The 21,333-nt window shown below is 41.1% G+C and overlaps 1 protein-coding gene across 1 annotated transcript in view; it reads left to right on the top strand.

Annotated features, from left to right (window-relative positions):
- LOC124598630 (probable inactive protein kinase DDB_G0270444) overlaps positions 1-18,846 on the top strand; it is a 55,939-nt gene extending 37,093 nt beyond the window's left edge. Inside the window, exon 3 of the mRNA XM_047136015.1 lies at positions 18,691-18,846. Within this exon, the coding sequence (XP_046991971.1) occupies positions 18,691-18,846 (156 nt within the window). The remainder of the gene's footprint in view (positions 1-18,690) is intronic.
- Positions 18,847-21,333: the final 2,487 nt, after the last annotated feature.

The following is a 21,333-nucleotide window of genomic DNA, read 5'->3' as shown; positions in this document are numbered from 1 at the left end:
TGCTGGAATTTCCCAAGTCCGCCGGAATTGCCAATGGACATGAATGGATGGAGGTGATCAGAGAGGGTGCTTAGGTACGTGTCAGTTGTCAGAATCGTAGCTAGTCCAACCGCACGCGCCCCACACCGTTACAGAGCCCCCACCAGTTTGGAAAGTCCCCTGCTGACATGCAAGGTGCATGGATTCATGAGATTGTCTCGATAACCGTATACGTCCATCTGCTCGATGCAATTTGAGACTCATCCGACGAGGAAAAATGTTTCCAGTCGTCAACAGTCCACTGTCGCTGCTGATGGGACCAGACAAGGAGTAAAACTTTGTGTTGTGCAGTCATCAAGGGTACACGAGGGGGCATTCGGCTCCGAAACACCATATCGATGATGTTTTGTTGAATGGTTCGCACGCTGGCATATGTTGATGTCCCAGCATTGAAATCTGCAGCAATTTGCGGAAGGGTTGCACTGTAACCTCCCCCTCACTTATCGACCTTAATGACAGTGAAAAACGAAACCGCGTGTACCTAATGGGAATTTTGGAAAAGCAATCGTCACCGAAGTTAACCTGTCGGTAAAGAGGGAGGAAAGGGTTACATCTAAATGAAAGGAAAAATGCAAGTGAAACTGGTGGAAATTAATTTTGAAATAGGGATAAAATTAATAAAGAAAGTAAATGTGCGGACGTTACGTTAACAATCAACTAGCGGTAATTAGATATTTGAGATTTGGGGGAAATTACGGTCGCCAGTCCTATGGACTATTACTATAATAACTGAAAAAGAAAGGTTATTACACATATAACTAGCACTAGAAGCGTGGCAACTGAAGGTTGACACGTGTAGTGTGAAAACTGAAAGTTTGTCAGAAGTAATAAATTTCGCTACACTTAATTTAGCAAAATAATTAATGAAACCGGAAAATCGAAAGTTAATTTAGTGACTGAAGTTAATAGTGAGCTTTCTTTCTGAAGCACATCGAAATACAGTTAGTCTTGGACTACCTCAACAATCATTTCTAAAGCTACTTGAATCTACGCAATTTAGAAAGAAGAGATTTAACTTTGAACTTGAATTAAACGATTCTGAACAATTAACAATAGTAAAATTTAGTATGTACCAAGCTGAGCTGCAGTCACAGGTAAGCTAAAATACGGTAACAAAACTCGCACTCTTAATTTGTGCTTGTGTAATCTAACTATTGTAGCCAGCTACGATGAACTTTGAAATTAAAGCAGTGAAATGGAATTATGCTGGCGTTTGAATTTCAACGACACTCGGGTTCATTCCGGAAAAGGAAGGGACCCTGCTTGGCAATGCAATTGGGACAATGAGCAACAAAGGTTCATGCTAAGTTGCTGTAATTTTGCGAGGCAAATGGAACAATTTGAAAAGCTGAGGTCTGCCATACAGTTCTGAAACTTTACGTGCTTTTAGTCTTCCTTGTTGGTTGATTGAAGGTTTGAAGCCGTCGATCGAGGAGGTGGCGACAGTCACTCATTGTCGGCCGTCGCTGTTGCAGAAGCTGGATGGTGGCGCGCCTTCTTCTCGACACGGTCACCAGGCGAAACGGGCTCTTGATGTGCGCCAGCTAATGCTTCCCGTCCGCGACACCATGTCAGAAACTATCATCGCGAGTCGAGCGCAATTACATGCTGCCAAACCCCGAAAGCGCGGCAACTCGCGGGAGCGTCACACAACACACCTGCTCCACTCGCTACCCAGACTCTCCCTGCCCGCGCTCCACGCGGCAGAGTTAACACTACCAAAGATCCTACACACTTTGATTCTTCACACGACCCATCGATGTAATCGTTCGATAGCAGTTTTCCCTAGGCAAGACCCAGCGTAAAAATACAAATAATATTTACGAAACAAACCAATTATACATCGACATGAGTGCATAAATATATATATACAAACAGTAAAACAATTACAATATATAAAGAGACAGAAATGTCATATCTTGAGGTAACAAAACAAGGAAAAAAAATAATAGTACAATAGATGGAAATAGGAGGATATGCATTTCCGGCGTTACACGTGCCCCACATTGTCTGAGGATGTTCGTGTAACGTAAACAGACTCAGAAAATGTCCCAAAAAAGAAAGAGCGGAAATGCATATGCTCAAAACATCAACAAAATTTAGCATTCGTCTAATTAACCATAAATCAATTTTTAGACCATAATAATTGAGTGGAGACACTCCTAATCTTATTCCACTCTGTCACCTTGCACAAAATAAAACAGGTTGACAACATATTAAAATTCATAGAAAATATAGAAAATGGTTTAGGTATTCCAAAATCATTAAAATTCGTAACACTATGAGAAATGGAATACTATTTGCAAAATTAATTAGATTGCATTGTCATAAAAACAGGTAGATCAAAATACGCAAATAAATAATTAAATAGACTACACATTTTATATAACCTTTTCATAATTAATATTCTCGTCACGAGAATCTGCTTAACGCTAAACAAAAAAATAATATTCAGTAGATCGAAAAAACATAAATATTGACAGCAGAATTCTTTCACATCAGCTGTCCGGGAAGAAAAACTATTCCGCCTTTCGTACCCGCAAGTACAAAGAATGCCGAGGGCGGCACGGAGAGCCTACGGCGGCACAAGAGCCGACAGCGGCTCCGCCTCGTCAGTATTGTTGCGCCCGCCTGTGCGGCGCGCTTGATCTCACTCGCCTGTCTAACGGCATTTCCAGAACGTCCGTTTCACTGAATTCTTTCGGAAAAACTCACTCCCGAGTAATCTCAAGGAGTCCATTAACACTATCACAGTGGATAACTCAACACTGTCCATCATCACACGCATGTACTAGCCTGAAACTTAAAACAGCGTCTAAGTACATCGGCAATGACTAATAAAACACACATTCATTAAATCATACAGCAAGTTACAAAATCATATTTACATTCCTTCATCTACTGTGACTCAGCTGAAAACTTAAACTAGCAGCTTGGTTTTAAAATTGATTAATATTCAGTAACTCTTAAATCATTTAATCAACATTAATTACTTATTAATTACAACTTCTTTAATGACCTCTAGGTCAGTCAAAAGCATGGCAATCTAGCAAATCGTTAAATCTTACACTCTATTTTACATACTGTACAAATTACCCATTGTGTGGTATTAATCGATCCTAGGTTGGTACAATTTCAAGTCTACAATGTTCCGTATACCTAATAGTTTTCCAGAGCTTGGATACTCTAAGCAATAAGCATTTGTGTGAGGTATACCAATGACTTTATATGGTCCATTATAAACAAACTTAAATTTAGAGATTTCATGGTCTATCTCGCTCGATTTCTCATGAGCTTTTACAAGTACTAAATCTCCGATTGCAAACTTAGCAAAACGCGCTTTAGCGTCAATACGACGTATGCCAGCATCGGCTTTAAGCTTCATTACTTATCGCAAACGATCTTTTTTCACACCAATACTAATGTCAATCTGTGGAGGGAATTTGATTATCTCTTCCACTAGACTTTTACTTCTGTCATCCAACAGGATTTCCTCTGGAGAAAATCCCGTCGATTCATGTCTCAAGGTGTTCATAATTCTCTCAAATTCTGCTTCATATTTGCCACATGCCCTATGGTTGTGATGGCAATAGGTACGGGAAAGTCGGCCTCGTCTTTGTTCGTGTGTTACGTTTGACACACCTTCTACAATACTTTCCAATTCACTTTCTACATTATTGTCAATGCCGAGATTCCTCACATTACAGTAGTTCAATTTCATACCTACGTGAATAGCATCCGGCCAGTTAACAATGTGTATAGGCTGGTATTGCCTATGCACACCGTCTCCTGCCTCGTCAAAACAAGCTATTATTGTTTTATCTTGTGACGTACATGTCAAAGTTTTGCTTTCGCAATTAATCACTGCACGGTACTTTAATAGCCAATCTAACCCGATAATTACTTCCGTAGTCAAGTCTGGCACGACGACAAACTCTTGTTCAAATCTTGCCCCACATATCTCGAAGTGGACAAAAATCTGTTTTGTGACCGGTTTACTGGCCTTCCCAGTAGCACCGATAATTTTCACTCCTGTTACTGGCATAACTACGATGCCGGGTCTGTTTTTCAGTAACTCAAATATTTTCCCAGATACAGCACTCAGTTCTGCACCGGTGTCCATCAACGCGTTTAGTTGTAGGTCGTGCATATTAACAGACACTACTATCTGTCTACACTTGTCCTCGACTGTTTCTTTATTTTCCCACAGTAAATCCTCGTCTAAATCCAGGTCATTCCAGAAAAAACCATCCGGCTTTGATCCCAAATCCGGCTTATCTGGCGGCTTTTTCAGCCTCTGTTCACTTACAGTTTTAATTTCAACACGTTTGTCCTGAGGCTTAGTCTCTAGCTTCGCTTCCAATACCGAAACCTTTTCCTGTAACTCGTCAACTAGTGAGTGTTGCTTTGCTATCAATTCACTAATTGTCACCTTCGTTGATTCCACTTTGGTCAGATTGATCTCATCTGCCAATCTACCTGGAGGAATGTGCCCAGTAGTATCTGCAATTACTTCCTCTAGATCTGCGCAACCCACACTGTTATCGTCTGACTGTATAATGTCAGCTCTAACCTCATACACGCCGTAATCTATGTGCTTTTCTACTAATCGTGTCCGGCTATCACTAAAATTTTCGTAATCTTTCTCCTTAATACTCTCGCAATGTTTAAACTGGATGTTCGCGTCGGATGGGTCGGCTACTTCCACCACAACAACTTTCGGTAAAGTCTGCCGGTTAGGGCCAGAACTTTCCGTTACTACTTCAACATTCAACTCCTGCGGGACGAAACACGACGCATCTTGCTCGTGCTCCCCCTTAACATCAACTATTTCTAGTAAAGTCTGCCGGTTAGGGCCAGAACTTTCTATCACTTCACAATCACTATCTTCCTGCGGGACGAGACGCGGCAAATCCTGCCCGCGCTCCCCATAAACACTTCTCCCGTACAGGCCCCTATAATCTCTTAGTTCGTCGTATAAGCGACCGAACTGCCTTAACCAGACCTCATCCCTCTCTGCATCCCCTCGCTCAATGACGGACGTGTTATCCGACATCTGATCTTCTCTCAACAATTGCGAATCATTCTTAAACTCAATCTCCAGTTCCGCTGTGGGTATTACAGCTGCCACTTTATAATCGATTTCCGGAACACTACTTAAATTGTTCTCACTGACAGTGAATGTACCTTCTACTGCCGTGTACACAGCTGATCTACTACTTGTGGGCGCACTCCTTTCTCCTAACACTGGCACACTCTCCCGCCGTTGATTATTCCACACGGAATTTTCATATCGACGACACCTGGGTTTTCTCCTGCTATTGGGCCGCCAAAATTTCTCCACGCCCGGTCGGCCCCTCAAAGCGCGGCTAATGGTTTCCCTGTCTCGTACCAGCAGATGCGCTCTCCGGATGCTGCTGAGGCGGCTTATCACACCCTCTGACGTTATTACTATTGCGCGAAGCCCGTATCACGCTAGTATGATACTGGTTTCCGTTATTCCTGTTACTATTTGCATTGTACCGATTGTTATTACGGTCCGAACCATTATTGTTATTGCTGCCATGGTTGCGGTATGCATTATTCCCATGGTTATCGTTGTTGTGGTTGCTTGTAACGTTCCCTGGCAAACTCACATTATTAAAAAACAAGAGTTTATTTGTACCATATACGCCGCTCTGGGCAAGTTGTATATATCGTAATTATTGAACAAAAATATTACTGAATGTGGTGTAAAAGACATTTGTTATTCTCCTTATATTTTTTGGTTGTAATATTTCTCTGTATTTAGGATAGGAATTTTTCTGTATTTATTATGTGATTGTAAAATGTGTCAGTATTTGCGATAGCAGAGATATGTTGCCAGAAGAGAATAATATCGTCAATTTGCAAAGAAATGTTAATAGTCAGCAATACTATTTAAGCACAATGCATTATGTATTCTTTGGTCTTCTCTGTTCAGAAGTCATTGCGGTAGGACACTGTGAAAGAGTTTTTTACGAATGGGTAGACTTCTTTTGTCTCTGTCTGGACTTAGCCGCCATTAGACGATGCGTTACGAATTAATGTGAGTTGTATTGTTGTTTGATCTAAATATATTAGAGTTTATCAAAAGTGTGAATTATTTATGTAAATTAGTTTGCCCACGTCATCTATAAAATTTCTTTAAGAATTTTTCAGCATTTTTTTAGCGGTGTTGCTGGGCTGTGCCGCGACCAACAATAGCAAACCCGTAAATCGGGAACAGATGCATAAAAATCAATGGTGAATTAAGAAATTGTTCTTCTTTTTCAGTGATCCTGTGGCTGATAAAATTTGAATTAATTATACGTTTGTGCATTCGTAGGCGGATAGCTAATGTTAGTTAACATTGAAATTTAAACAGTTTGGTTCTTTCAAAATATCTTAAATGTGTAATGAAGTGGGTTTGATCAGTGATAAATGTCGGCTTGGCAATAATTAAAACATTTTCTGCTAATAGAGGTAATCTTGTGTTCTATGGCTAGTGCCGGGATAAAATTCAGTAAAAATATTTAACAAAAAAACCCACTGCATCTGGAAAGTGTATGCCAAGGCCGAATGATTTAAAGGACTCAATTCTCAACCTAATATTCTTAACCAGTTCATATGAGTTCACGTAAATATTATTTTTTTTCTTTAAATATACGTAATTCTTAAGAAAGTAAAAATTTTTATTACCACACGAAAATAAGAGAGTGGTTCTACAACAAAGTTCGCACGAAAGAAAATTAACTTAAAAGCAAAAGATAAAATTCATTATTCTTCTTTAACGAAATTTCAAATCAATCCCATTCATTACGACGATTTCGTTAAATTGGCGCCCAACGTGGGGCACGAATATGCAGTGGCCACTAAATACCCGTGAGATAACTAGGGAATTAATATAGTCGAACTTTGTTGCAGAACATTTAATAATTTTTCTATGTATTGTATGTATTGCATAACCAATATTGTGTGGTAATACCTGTGTATGATTTTTTGCATGAGAACACTATGTACCCAGAGGCAAGCTGAAGAAGAGAGCTCAATATTTCGAAAAATTAATTACCTACCACAATATCAGGGGGCAGCTGCACCCAAGATAGATCACCAAAAGGTAAAGCTACAGTGTAGTTGTCCTGTGGGTAGTAAAGTAGCCTCAGTGCAGTGTTCTCGGATCATTAGTGGTGTGCTTGTTGTTAGTACTTTGTTTTAAAATAACAGGACATTTAGGTAGTTAGTCATTGTAGTATATAGTAAGTGTGTATTAGTTAATGTCCATTTCTTGTGTGATTATGTCAGTGAAACCTGAGTGTTAGGATATTTAGTTCAGATTTTATTTCTTTTGTTTACTACGGTTAGATTGCGTAGTCAGAAAGATATCAACATGGATAATGAGCAACAGTCAGTAAGTAGTGATACCGAGTTGGAAAGTGGGACACAAAGTAATGTTAGTGACGTAGTTCAGGAAGTACAATGTGAGAATCTGGGGGCAGAAGGGCAAGAAATGTTGCCACTGCCACCCAGTGATTCAGTTGATAGCGGAAATACTGTGCCATCCGCAAGCACTGGACACGGACCAGAGAGTGGTGTGATGTCAGAAGTGCAATCATTAAGAGTTATGTTCGAGCGCATGCTCAATTTCCAAGCTGAATTTGTACATATGCAGGCAGAGCGTGACCAGAGATTGGTAGCTGAATTTGCATGCAAACAAGCAGAACGCGATAAAGAACGTGATGCTAAACAAGCAGAGCGTGACCGACGCCTGCATGAGAGGGACTTGCAGTTGATGCAAACTTTAGAAGTTATGCAAAGTGAGATTGTTAGTTTGAAACAAAAATATGAAACCATACCCAAAACAGTGCATGAATTAAGCGAAAGAGTAGACAGTATTCAAGTGGCTAACGCCAATATCGTAGAGGAAATTAGGGTCCTGACTAACAGAGTCGAGCAATTGGAAATTGACACAACTCAGGTAATTGAGGACAAAGTGATCGAACAAGTGCACAAAGTAGAAAATGAAGTCATAAAAGAAATAGATCAGAAAGTGCACGCCGCAATTGAGGCCAGAGATGTGGGCTCAAGTGCGGATGTGCAGGATCTAAAAAGGATAGTGCACAAAGACATTCCGCTGTGGCAGCGGAGTGTGGACCGTCGTCTTGCCAAAATGGAGCGTAGCTTGCGGCATGACGAGGCGCAGGCGTATGTCACGCCAGCCAGGTCCAACAATGATAGGCATATAAATACTGCAGTAAAAAATTGCGACTGTGAGACAGAACAGGCAACCAATGTAAGCGAAACAAATAAATGTCATTCCAAAGTAGTGATTGAAGAAAGCTTGATTAGGAACCGACAGTTTCAGATCTTTACAACGGAGAAGAAATCTGTTCACCCTGTAGTGTTTATCAAGGGATTTAGAAACATTTTGCCTAGCGTTTGGAGTCATACCCAGAAAATACAGTTCGTTATGTCTTACATACAAGGAGATGCTGCATTATGGGCAACCGAAGCAGCTGACAGTTGTGATACATATGAGCAATTTGAAAAAGCATTCTTGGCCAAATATTGGTCAACATGTATCCAGGAGAGATTACGGAAGGAGGTATATAATCCAGAGCCGTATTCTCCACGACTAGGCAATTTGCGAAAATATTTCGAGAAGTACATTAATAAGACCCGTTACTGGGACGAACAGATTTCATCCCGGGATTTGATCAGACTTTTGAAATCACACTTGCCGATACATGTAAAGGAAAAACTTATACACGTGCCTGAAAATGATATGGAACATTTCTTGTCTGTTCTGGACTCAATTGACCTGATTCAGGAGGACGTTAAGGCAACCTCTGAACAGGCTAGAAGTAACGGAAATGGTTATAGAAATGGTAGAAATAACACGCCTCCACCAAGTAATGGAAACGGCGGAGGTAATAATAGGAGACAAGAGTATGCACAAAACGGAAATAGAGGTAGAGACCGGAACGGCAATAGTCCGCCGGTGAATAATGACCGGAAAAGGAGGTTCGATGACCGGTATGAGACAGGCCCACCAAGCAATAATAGATGGAAAAATGCCAGGGGGCCGAGCAACACTAATACTTATAATGATGCAAACCGAACTTGGCCGCAGAACCAGAGGCCCAGTCCGGACCGGCAAAACAGTGATAGATATGACAATAACCGACCGCCACCACAAAATGCGACAATTGCGCAACCGTGGCGGCCGACGCAACACAACGTGCACATAGTGGAGGTCAGTGACACAGAGCAGCCACACCCATCCACTAGCAATAATTCAACAAACTAGATGCAGCCGAGATACGCTCTCCATCGTCGGCTGAGGTTTGGAGTGAGAGCAGCCCGACACAGAACAAAACACCGAACAAAATCTGTATCCTTAGGTATAATGACGGGGTACAGATGGGAGATGAATTAATAACTGAACCATCCACGTGCGTAAAGGGGCACAAAGACAAAGTACAAGCGATAATAGGGGTCAAAATTAATAATATTGATGTACAAGCGGTCGTAGATACAGGTGCTACTGTCAGTGTTATGAGTATGGACTTATTCAAAGTACTGGGGAAGGAAAGGCGTATGCTGACTTTTCCCGTGAATAATTGTAAAGTCACTGGAGCCATAAGTGCACAGCGACAAATAATTAAACTCCAAGTGCGGGTAGAGATGTATTTAGGGGATGAAGCCATAGCGTGCTCATTCCTGGTAGTAAAGGGTTTAAAGGTAGCCTGCATTTTGGGGGTAGATTTTTTAAGAGAAAGGGACGCAATAATCGACCTTTCTCGGGAAAAATTAAGTTTGATGAATGCTGGTAGGAGAATAGAATTGTCCATGCTCAGATCTGAAGAGGTACCTGTACCTAATTGTAATGCTATTAACATAAAGTGTAGGAATCAGTCGATACTACATTTAGACAATCATGGTCTAGGACAGAATCTCTATTATCCCGACGTACAAGGTGATCAGTTAAAAGCAAATGTGGACGCACTTGTGAACAAAGTATCACAGTCCGAGAATTTGAACTCTATGCAACAGCAGGAGTTGGTACAGTTATTATTTAATTATGCAGATGTATTTTCTGAACGACCAGGAATTGTTAAGGGATATCAGTACAAGATCGAGGTAAAGCCTCACAAAAATTACTGTCGAGCCTCATACTCCATTCCTTGGCCCAAGAAGGAAAAAGTTTTTTTTTACGAACATTTGGAGAGTTAAATAAATTTTTCAGGTTATACATTGTATATAAGCACAGAAGATAAGAAAAGCAGGATGCAACCTTACCAGGTGCGCTCAGAAAAGGAAAGAAAAATATAATCGACATGTGACGAATAACCAAAAATTTAGTGTTGGGGACTTGGTACTCTTACGTAATCATCCTAAGTCCTCGGCATCCTTGAAACAGAATAGCAAGTGGCAATTGGTGTACAATGGACCTTTTAGAGTAGTAAGTGTGCCACATGAGTGTAGCTATCTCTTAGCAGATCCCCACTCAGGAAGAGTACGGGGACTGTATCCGCGTAAGGATGTAAAAGCATTCCTACAGTAAAAGACTAATAGTCCTATGTGGACACCATTCTTTTGTAAATAATGAACATTAATGATGTGTGATCTTTAGAGATAATGTACTAGTGTAGAAGTGTTTAGTTATAAGAATATGATTGACTTTCTCATGTGTATGGATATTTGTGTTATGTACCCTTTTAATTTGTGTTATCTAGAACATGCTCTAAATGTTTGCACAGATAATCTGATTAGTGCAATTATTTGTAGTGTTAAGCTGTGACAGAGTTCAATCAAAAAGAACATTTTAGTAATGATTAGTTAGTGTACTACATAATTCTCTACGTGCCCAAATTTGAAATATTTCTTGGCACAATCTTTTCTATTATGTGTATGTATGTATATATGTGTAGTTGTCAGATTGACAGATTCGAACCCAGAATAATATCAATAATATGAGGCCCTGAGAACTTTATTATCTCACCAATGTTATTAGAGAAAATAATGCACCCAGTAGTGACCCGAGGGCACCACGGGAGGCAAACTTGTTGCAAATTTATGTAATGCAAAGTTACGCACAAAGAAGCTTCAATTGAAGCATGTGCAGATTCAAACAGTAAAAAAGAGCTAGCCAGATACAGTCCAAGTCAATTTTTGCCTACAGAGACTACACTGTAGTTACGTAGGACGTTGATAGTAAAGTGTGACATGAGTTCAAAGGAGTTATTGAACAATATGCCTGAATCCGGCTGGAATGCACAAATAAAATCTACCTGAACACGAATATAGATGACTTTTGGGCAAACTAATACCAAATTTTAATATTTTGTTACCATGTACGCAAATATCACACCTTGGTAAAGAGTTACGAATGCGCTATTACAAAAAAAAAAAAAAAAAAAAAAAAAAAAAAATTGCACAGCGGACATTGTAAATAAAAATAAAGGAACTTAAACAAAAGTGCAGTATTGTGCGGCAGAGACAGACAGTGACTGTTAAACCTGCAGCAATACGTCACGGAGTAGTTGAGTATAAGTAATAAAAAACTGTATCATCGCCGTGTGTGCAAGTGGACAAGGAACTAGCACGACACGAACAGTGAACCGATAAAGGACGGTGGATCAAGCTAGTGTCAAACTTTAACTCTTTGTGTGTCAAGGGACGCTAGGAAAGCGCATTGACTACAGAGATACATTTTGTCCAAAGGTGAAAACTTGCGTGTGACTAATGACAAGTCATGACATGGTGAAAAATATTGTATGCCCATAAAACGTGTTACTGTGACAACGAAACATTGTGCAAACCAGACTAGTGAAGGCCTACTGAGTAATAACTGCCACTAACTGTGTGCGTTCTTTCCCACAGCAGGAAAAATGCCTATAAGGATAGTACACTGTTTCTGAACTTGTTGCATGTTTCCTGGAGCACTGCAAGAAAACGTCGCACGGGCGAGCGGATATCCAACGCGCATCCGGCTACATCAGCTATGCAGCGGCCGCAGCAGCCCGTAGCAGACCAAACAGACAGCCACGCCCTCCGCGCCGTAGCTGTCAACGCCGGGGGCGGTGACCTACACGGAGTCAGCGCGCCGCGCCGAGCGCCGCTCAACAATCACTCCGCACCGCTCACCAAATACAGCATTATTGATTTTTTTTTATGTTCACATAAACTGAATAACATGTCAATGACTTCATTTCGATAAACATTGAACATTTACTACGTAGGACAAGTGACCTTGTAGTGTATCACAAGAATAATAGTATCACACACAAAAAACTTTAGTCGAACTGTATGTGACTGTGATATTGTGTAATTGTGTAACCGTTTGTGACGAACTGCATTTAATTCAAATGAATAACTGCTAAAAAGACAATATTGACCATCAACCAACTGGGATGGCTGGGCTCCGGCACAGTTTTGCCCAGGTTTCCTGTTTGCCTACGCCCAAATGGGGGAGCCATGAACTTATATAACCCTGGGACTAAATAAATGAGCCATTCCGTAAAATATACAAGTGTAAAGAACGTTACTGGCACCATTGTGTCAAAGTGTAAAACCTCTTTGCCAAATGCTGCCAGGGGGCAATGTAACGTTCCCTGGCAAACTCACATTATTAAAAAACAAGAGTTTATTTGTACCATATACGCCGCTCTGGGCAAGTTGTATATATCGTAATTATTGAACAAAAATATTACTGAATGTGGTGTAAAAGACATTTGTTATTCTCCTTATATTTTTTGGTTGTAATATTTCTCTGTATTTAGGATAGGAATTTTTCTGTATTTATTATGTGATTGTAAAATGTGTCAGTATTTGCGATAGCAGAGATATGTTGCCAGAAGAGAATAATATCGTCAATTTGCAAAGGAATGTTAATAGTCAGCAATACTATTTAAGCACAATGCATTATGTATTCTTTGGTCTTCTCTGTTCAGAAGTCATTGCGGTAGGACACTGTGAAAGAGGTTTTTACGAATGGGTAGACTTCTTTTGTCTCTGTCTGGACTTAGCCGCCATTAGACGATGCGTTACGAATTAATGTGAGTTGTATTGTTGTTTGATCTAAATATATTAGAGTTTATCAAAAGTGTGAATTATTTATGTAAATTAGTTTGCCCACGTCATCTATAAAATTTCTTTAAGAATTTTTCAGCATTTTTTTAGCGGTGTTGCTGGGCTGTGCCGCGACCAACAATAGCAAACCCGTAAATCGGGAACAGATGCATAAAAATCAATGGTGAATTAAGAAATTGTTCTTCTTTTTCAGTGATCCTGTGGCTGATAAAATTTGAATTAATTATACGTTTGTGCATTCGTAGGCGGATAGCTAATGTTAGTTAACATTGAAATTTAAACAGTTTGGTTCTTTCAAAATATCTTAAATGTGTAATGAAGTAGGTTTGATCAGTGATAAATGTCGGCTTGGCAATAATTAAAACATTTTCTGCTAATAGAGGTAATCTTGTGTTCTATGGCTAGTGCCGGGATAAAATTCAGTAAAAATATTTAACAGAAAAACCCACTGCATCTGGAAAGTGTATGCCAAGGCCGAATGATTTAAAGGACTCAATTCTCAACCTAATATTCTTAACCAGTTCATATGAGTTCACGTAAATATTATTTTTTTTCTTTAAATATACGTAATTCTTAAGAAAGTAAAAATTTTTATTACCACACGAAAATAAGAGAGTGGTTCTACAACAAAGTTCGCACGAAAGAAAATTAACTTAAAAGCAAAAGATAAAATTTATTATTCTTCTTTAACGAAATTTCAAATCAATCCCATTCATTACGACGATTTCGTTAAATGCTGTGGTACCCGTTGTTGTTACCACGGCCTCTACCACTGTCGCGATTATTGCGCCAATTGTCCTCGTCCTCCACTCTTTCCAGGAAATCATTTATTGTTCTGTAATTGCTTCCTACGTAGCGTTTTGTATCATCTGGAAGCTTTTTGTAGAGTTCCCAGACTATTTCGGATTCCGTGCGGCCATCACGCAAGTATTCCAACTTGCGGATCCAGCCCTCACAAAACTCCTTCATCGAACCGCGCGAATTCGCATCGAAAGGCCTCGATACGACAAATTCGCGCCAGACACTTTGCTGTTTTTGCTCTGACCAGTATTCAGCCAGAAACAAATTTTTAAATTCGTCAAAAGTCAGGTCCGTAAAGTTGAGGTTTAAGCCCCAACGCTTGGCATCACCAGCCAACACATCAAAAATCGCATTAATTTTTCTCTCATTAGTCCATGATCTGGGTAAAACTCTTTCACAATTCTTAATGAAATCCGTCGCGTGTATACCTCCTTTTTTCAAGGGGTCGAACCGCTCCTCTTTCGTCAACAATTCCGAACTATGTGCATAGATTGGCACATAGCTCTGTTTTTCGTCAAGTTTCCTTTCTAATTCCGACACCCTCGTAATCACTTGGCAAGTGGTTGTCGCAAGCGTTTCCACTTCCCTCTTTAATTGTCCCCCCGTATTCGTCATCAAGGGATTCGCATTTGGTTTTCACTTCCGACTCCGAAACATTTTCTAAAGTGTGGAATTCCATTTCTGCTCCTTGTTGCGTTTCGGCGGTCGCGTCTTTCATGCTAGCCGCCTGTCCCTGAACAATGTGTACCGCGGTGCGCATTCCCCACTGTTCGACCGATTGTTCCTTATCCAAGTCTACCAAATTTTGGTAATTGTTGCCTTCATTCATTTTAATAATTTTGAATATAAATGCCAAATCTCAAATATAATTAGGATTACTCCCACTACTTATTCTCGCTGACGTAACGGCCTGTACATAACCAGTACTCTGTTACGAGATTAGCAACATACAAAATTCGTGTCCAGAACAACCTCAAATCTGAAGATTGTCCTGTCACGGTCGCCACCTGTAACCTCCCCCTCACTTATCGACCTTAATGACAGTGAAAAACGAAACCGCGTGTACCTAATGGGAATTTTGGAAAAGCAATCGTCACCGAAGTTAACCTGTCGGTAAAGAGGGAGGAAAGGGTTACATCTAAATGAAAGGAAAAATGCAAGTGAAACTGGTGGAAATTAATTTTGAAATAGGGATAAAGTTAATAAAGAAAGTAAATGTGCGGACGTTACGTTAACAATCAACTAGCGGTAATTAGATATTTGAGATTTGGGGGAAATTACGGTCGCCAGTCCTATGGACTATTACTATAATAACTGAAAAACAAAGGTTATTACACATATAATTAGCACTAGAAGCGTGGCAACTGAAGGTTGACACGTGTAGTGTGAAAACTGAAAGTTTGTCAGAAGTAATAAATTTCGCTACACTTAATTTAGCAAAATAATTAATGAAACCGGAAAATCGAAAGTTAATTTAGTGACTGAAGTTAATAGTGAGCTTTCTTTCTGAAGCACATCGAAATACAGTTAGTCTTGGACTACCTCAACAATCATTTCTAAAGCTACTTGAATCTACGCAATTTAGAAAGAAGAGATTTAACTTTGAACTTGAATTAAACGATTCTGAACAATTAACAATAGTAAAATTTAGTATGTACCAAGCTGAGCTGCAGTCACAGGTAAGCTAAAATACGGTAACAAAACTCGCACTCTTAATTTGTGCTTGTGTAATCTAACTACTGTAGCCAGCTATGACGAACTTTGAAATTAAAGCAGCGAAATGGAATTATGCTGGCGTTTGAATTTCAACGACACTCGGGTTCATTCCGGAAAAGGAAGGGACCCTGCTTGGCAATGCGATTGGGACAATGAGCAACAAAGGTTCATGTTAAGTTGCTGTAATTTTGCGAGGCAAATGGAACAATTTGAAAAGCTGAGGTCTGCCATACAGTTCTGAAACTTTACGTGCTTTTAGTCTTCCTTGTTGGTTGATTGAAGGTTTGAAGCCGTCGATCGAGGAGGTGGCGACAGTCACTCATTGTCGGCCGTCGCTGTTGCAGAAGCTGGATGGTGGCGCGCCTTCTTCTCGACACGGTCACCAGGCGAAACGGGCTCTTGATGTGCGCCAGCTAATGCTTCCCGTCCGCGACACCATGTCAGAAACTATCATCGCGAGTCGAGCGCAATTACATGCTGCCAAACCCCGAAAGCGCGGCAACTCGCGGGAGTGTCACACAACACACCTGCTCCACTCGCTACTCCAGCCAGACTCTCTCTGCCCGCGCTCCACGCGGCAGAGTTAACACTACCAAAGATCCTACACACTTTGATTCTTCACACGACCCATCGATGTAATCGTTCGATAGCAGTTTTCCCTAGGCAAGACCCAGCGTAAAAATACAAATAATATTTACGAAACAAACCAATTATACATCGACATGAGTGCATAAATATATATATATACAAACAGTAAAACAATTACAATATATAAAGAGACAGAAATGTCATATCTTGAGGTAACAAAACAAGGAAAAAAAATAATAGTACAATAGATGGAAATAGGAGGATATGCATTTCCGGCGTTACAGCACTTCTGTCACGTTGAACGGTTCTCTTCAGTCGTCGTTGGTATAGTTCTTGCAGGATATTTTTCCAGCCACAGCGATATCGGAGATTTAATGTTTCACCGGATTCCTGATACTCACGGTACAATCCTGAAACCGTCGTACGGGAAAATCCCCAATTCATCGCTACCTCAGAGGTGCTGTGTCCCATCCCTCTTGTGACGACTATAACACCGCGTTCTAACTCACTTAAATCTTGATAACCTGTCATTGTAGCAGTAGTAACCGAAAACCTGCTCCAGACACTTGTTGTCTTATATAGGCGTTGCCGACCGCAGCGCCGTATTCTGCCTGTTCACATATCTCTGTATCTGAATACGCATGACTATACCAGTTTCTTTGGCGCTTCAGTATAATTTGTACAGTCAACGCCGAATATTATGTCTTTTTAAAAAAGTGAGGAATTTGATGCCGACTCCAGTGGAGGGGGGACCCAAAAACAGTCGTGTGAAGTTAGCACCCCTTTTTCAAGAAATATACATTTTTTCACAGTTCTTGATAGATGTAGCATAGTTCTAGAGTTCTTTGTACAAAATTTCAATAGTTCTGCAGAATTTAGCGACGAAAACAATACTCGAAAAAATTTTCATATCGAAAACGTTCTTTGGCAATTTCCGCAAAATGTAAATAAGTACAAGAGTTCTGAGCACAGCTCTGAACAGAGCTCCAAGAGTTCTTTCGAAAATCCAAGTAACATTTTTTTGTGCAGCTAATAGTTTACGAGGTAATTGCATTTTAATGAGAAAATCTTTTCACTTACTGTGAAGTTGGCACCATTTTTTTCAGAAATATATATTTTTTTCAGAGTTCTTGATAGATGTAGCATAGTTCTAGAGTTCTTTGTACAAAATTTCAATAGTTCTGCAGAATTTAGCGAAGAAAACAACAACATTCAAAAAAATTTTCGTATCGAAAACATTTTTTGTCAATTTTCGCAAAAATTAAACTTGTACAACAGTTCTGAGGACAGTTCTGAACAGAACCCCAAGAGCTCTATCGAAAATCCCAACAACATTTTTCTATGGCGATAATGGTTTGAGATAAATTGATTTAATATGGGACACACTTTCTCTACGGAAAATATAAATATATTCGTACAACAGTTCTGATGACAGTTCTGGACACCACGTGAAGAGTTCTATCGAAAATCCTAGTGAAATTTTTTTGTGCAGGTAATAGTTTAAGAGGTAATTGCAACTTAATTAAGAATTCCATAAGAGCTCCTACTGTGAAGCTGGCACCCTTTTTTTCAGCAATATATATTTTTTTCAGAGCTCTTGATAGATAAGTCACAGTTATAGAGTTCTTTATACAAAATTTCAATAGTTCTGCAGAATTTAGAGAAGAAAACAACAACACTCGAAAAATTTTCGTATCGAAAACATTCTTTGGCAATTTCCGCAAAATGTAAATAAGTACAAGAGCTCTGAGCACAGTTCTGAACAGAGCTTCAAGAGTTCTTTCGAAAATCCAAGTAACATTTTTTACTGCAGCTAATATTTTACGAGATAATTGCATTTTAATGAGAAAATCTTTTCATTTACTGTGAAGTTGGCACCATTTTTTTCAGAAATATATATTTTTTTCAAAGTTATTGATAGATATGGCATAGTTCTAGAGTTCTTTGTACGAAATTTGAATAGTTCTGCAGAATGTAACGAAGAAAACAACAATACTCGAAAAAAATTTCGTATAGCAAACATTCGTTATTAATTTTCGTAAAAAGTAAATTCGGACAACAGTTCTGAGGGCAGGTCTGAACAGAACCCCAATAGTTCTATCAAATATCCTAATTACAATGCTCCGACACCGGTGGCGCCAGCGCCTGTGAGTGAAGAGCAGGGCGCGGCGGGGGATGGGCTAGCGCCTCCAAGGCAGACCAGGTGGGCGGAGGTGGCGGCGGGGGCGACGGCGGGGGCGGTGAGCGAGGCGCCCCCAGGGGCTGCGGCAGCCACTTTGCCAAGTCGTTCCCAAGTCGCGCCACATTCCTCAGCAGGGGCTGTTTATACCGGCCCGGCCCGTGTTGTTTTAAATACGTCTTGGTTTGCTGGCCGACCGTGAAATTCCCGAGGCTAAAGTTTTCGCTCTCCGTCGACTTTGTGGGCCTCGCGGGAGCGGTCGCGGCTCCTTGTAGCTCTCTGCCGGGCCCTGGGACCGCGCGCAGACGTACGGGCCTCCGCAGGACTTGAGACCTCCTCGCTGCGACCCCTCTGGCTCCTGTGGCACCGACTTCCTCCTCAACGTCCTCGCATTCAACCGACCACCGCACAGGGTATTTTTCTTTCCTTAAGGAGAGACCCAGGGTCCTGTCTTTTCCCTGACATACGAGGGTCACTCCAAAAGAAATGCACACTATTTTTTTAATAATACAGTTTTCATTCTGCATGTGTGAAAGTTTGAAAGTGTGTAGATACATCCTTCCCGCTTGTTTTCAAACTTAGTTCAACCTGTTCCCGTGAGTGGCGCCGTCACAGCATGTCTTCAAGATGGCTGCTACACTTGTCGTTTGTCAGAAGCAACGTGCTGTCATAGAATTCCTGTGATGTGAAAACGAGACAGTGGGGAACATCCACAAGAGGTTGAAAAGGTGTACGGAGATGCTGCTGTCGATCTCAGTACAGTTACTCAGTGGGCAGGCAGGTTACGTGACGAAAGCGGGCACGGCAATATTGAGGATTGTCCTCGCAGCGGCAGGCCTCGTACTGCACACACTTCAGACAATGTGCAGAGAGTTAACGAATTGGTGACTGTTGACAGACGCATCACAGTGAACGAATTGTTACGCTACGTTGGGATAGCGGAAGGAAGTGTTTGCAGAATACTGAAAGTGTTGGCGTTAAAAAAAGTTTGTGCCAGGTGGGTTCCCAGGATGTTGACAGTGCCTCGCAAAGAAGCAAGAAAAACGGTATGCAGCGACCTTTTGGAACAGTACGAGCGTGGTGGAGATGAATTTCTCGGAAGAACTGTGACTGGTGATGAAACATGGCTCCATCATTTTTCACCAGAGACGAAGAGGCAATCAGTGGAATGGCATCATGCAAATTCACCCAAGAAAAAAAATTCAAAACCACACCCTCTGCTGGAAAAGTTATGGCTACAGTGTTTTCCTATTCCGAAGGACTCTTGCTTTTGGACATCATGCCAAGTGGAACCACCATAAATTCTGATGCATATGTGACGACACTGAAGAAACTTCAAGCTCGACTGAGTCGTGTTCGACCACATCGGCAAATGCAGGATGTTTTGCTGTTGCACGACAATGCACGGCCACATATCAGTCAAAACACCATGGAAACGATCACAAAATTCGGATGGACATCACTGAAACACCCGCCTTACAGTCCTGACCTGGCTCCATGTGACTATCATCTCTTTGGGAAACTGAAAGACTCTCTTCGTGGAACAAGGTTTGAAGATGATGACTCCCTTGTGCACGCTGCCAAACAGTGGCTCCAACAGGTTGGTCCAGAATTTTACCGTGAGGGTATACAGGCGCTGGTTACAAGATGAAGTAAGGCAGTTGAGAAGGACGGAAATTATGTGAAGAAATGAAGATATTGTTCCTAAGGGTGTATCTACACACTGTAAAACTTTCAAACATGTATAATAAAAGATGTATTTTCTAAAAAAAATAATATGCATTTCTTTTGGAGTGACCCTCGTATTTCCGATGTTTATCACCCGTTATCTCGGAGACTGTGACAGGTACGGATTTCTGCCAAGTACACTATCTAATCAAAAAGTATCTCTACACCCTATGCCATGCGGAATTTACCACTAGGTGCCACGAAAGGTGGCTCAACTAGTATAAAAGAAGACGGGGAGTATTGAGTTGTCAGCAGAGAAGCAGAATGACTGAGTCATCAGACCTCAGTCACCTGGAACGTGGACTAATCACTGGATGTCACTTGAGTAACACATCTGAGTCCTAAGGCTGCCCAGGTGGGTTGTTGGTGGTATCATTGTGCCCTGCACACGCGGAGGAATAGCCACAGCTACAACAAGACCAAGTAGACCTCACGTACAGTGAGCTGACAAAAATCTTGGGATACTTCCAAATACCGTGTCGGACTTCCTTTTACCCTTCGTAGTGCAACTCATCGTGGCGTGGACTCAGGAAGGCGTTGGACGTCTCCCTCAGAAATATTGAGCCATGCCGCCTAGGCAGCCTCCACAATTGCGGAAGTGTTGCTGGTGCAGAATTTCGTGCAGAACCGGACCTGTCGGTTATGTCTCATAAATGTTCGATGGGATTCATGTCGGGCGATCTGAGCGGCCAAACTCTTCACTTAAACTGTCCAGAATGTTCTTCCGACTAATCGCCAACAGTTGTGGCCTGCTGACATTGAGCGTTGTCATTCATAACAATTAGATCTTTGTTCGTAAACATGAAGTCCATAAATGATTGCAAACGGGCTCCAATAGTCGAACATAACCAGGACAGTGCCCATTCGAAGTAAATATGGCCCATCCATTATGGAGCCACCAGCAACTCCATGGCTTCGTGGGATCTGAGCCACACTCCAACCCTACTATCAGGTCTTACGAACTGAAAATGGAACCATCTGATCAGATCACGGTTTTCGAATCGTCTACTATCCAACCGATATGGTCACGAGCCTCCTAGGCACAGCAGGCGATGTCGCACATTAATTCCCGTGATTATTTTACGCATAGTTGCTTGTCTGTTAGCGCTGACAACTCTACACAAACGACGCTGCCCTCGGTTGTTAAGTGATGGCCACGGTCCCGGACTGCAGCGCCTAGAACCGCACGG

The sequence above is a fragment of the Schistocerca americana genome, chromosome 1, assembly GCF_021461395.2.
Source record: "Schistocerca americana isolate TAMUIC-IGC-003095 chromosome 1, iqSchAmer2.1, whole genome shotgun sequence".
In the NCBI taxonomy this organism is placed as follows: Eukaryota; Metazoa; Arthropoda; class Insecta; order Orthoptera; family Acrididae; genus Schistocerca; species Schistocerca americana.
This window is presented reverse-complemented; position numbering and strand designations above follow the sequence as displayed.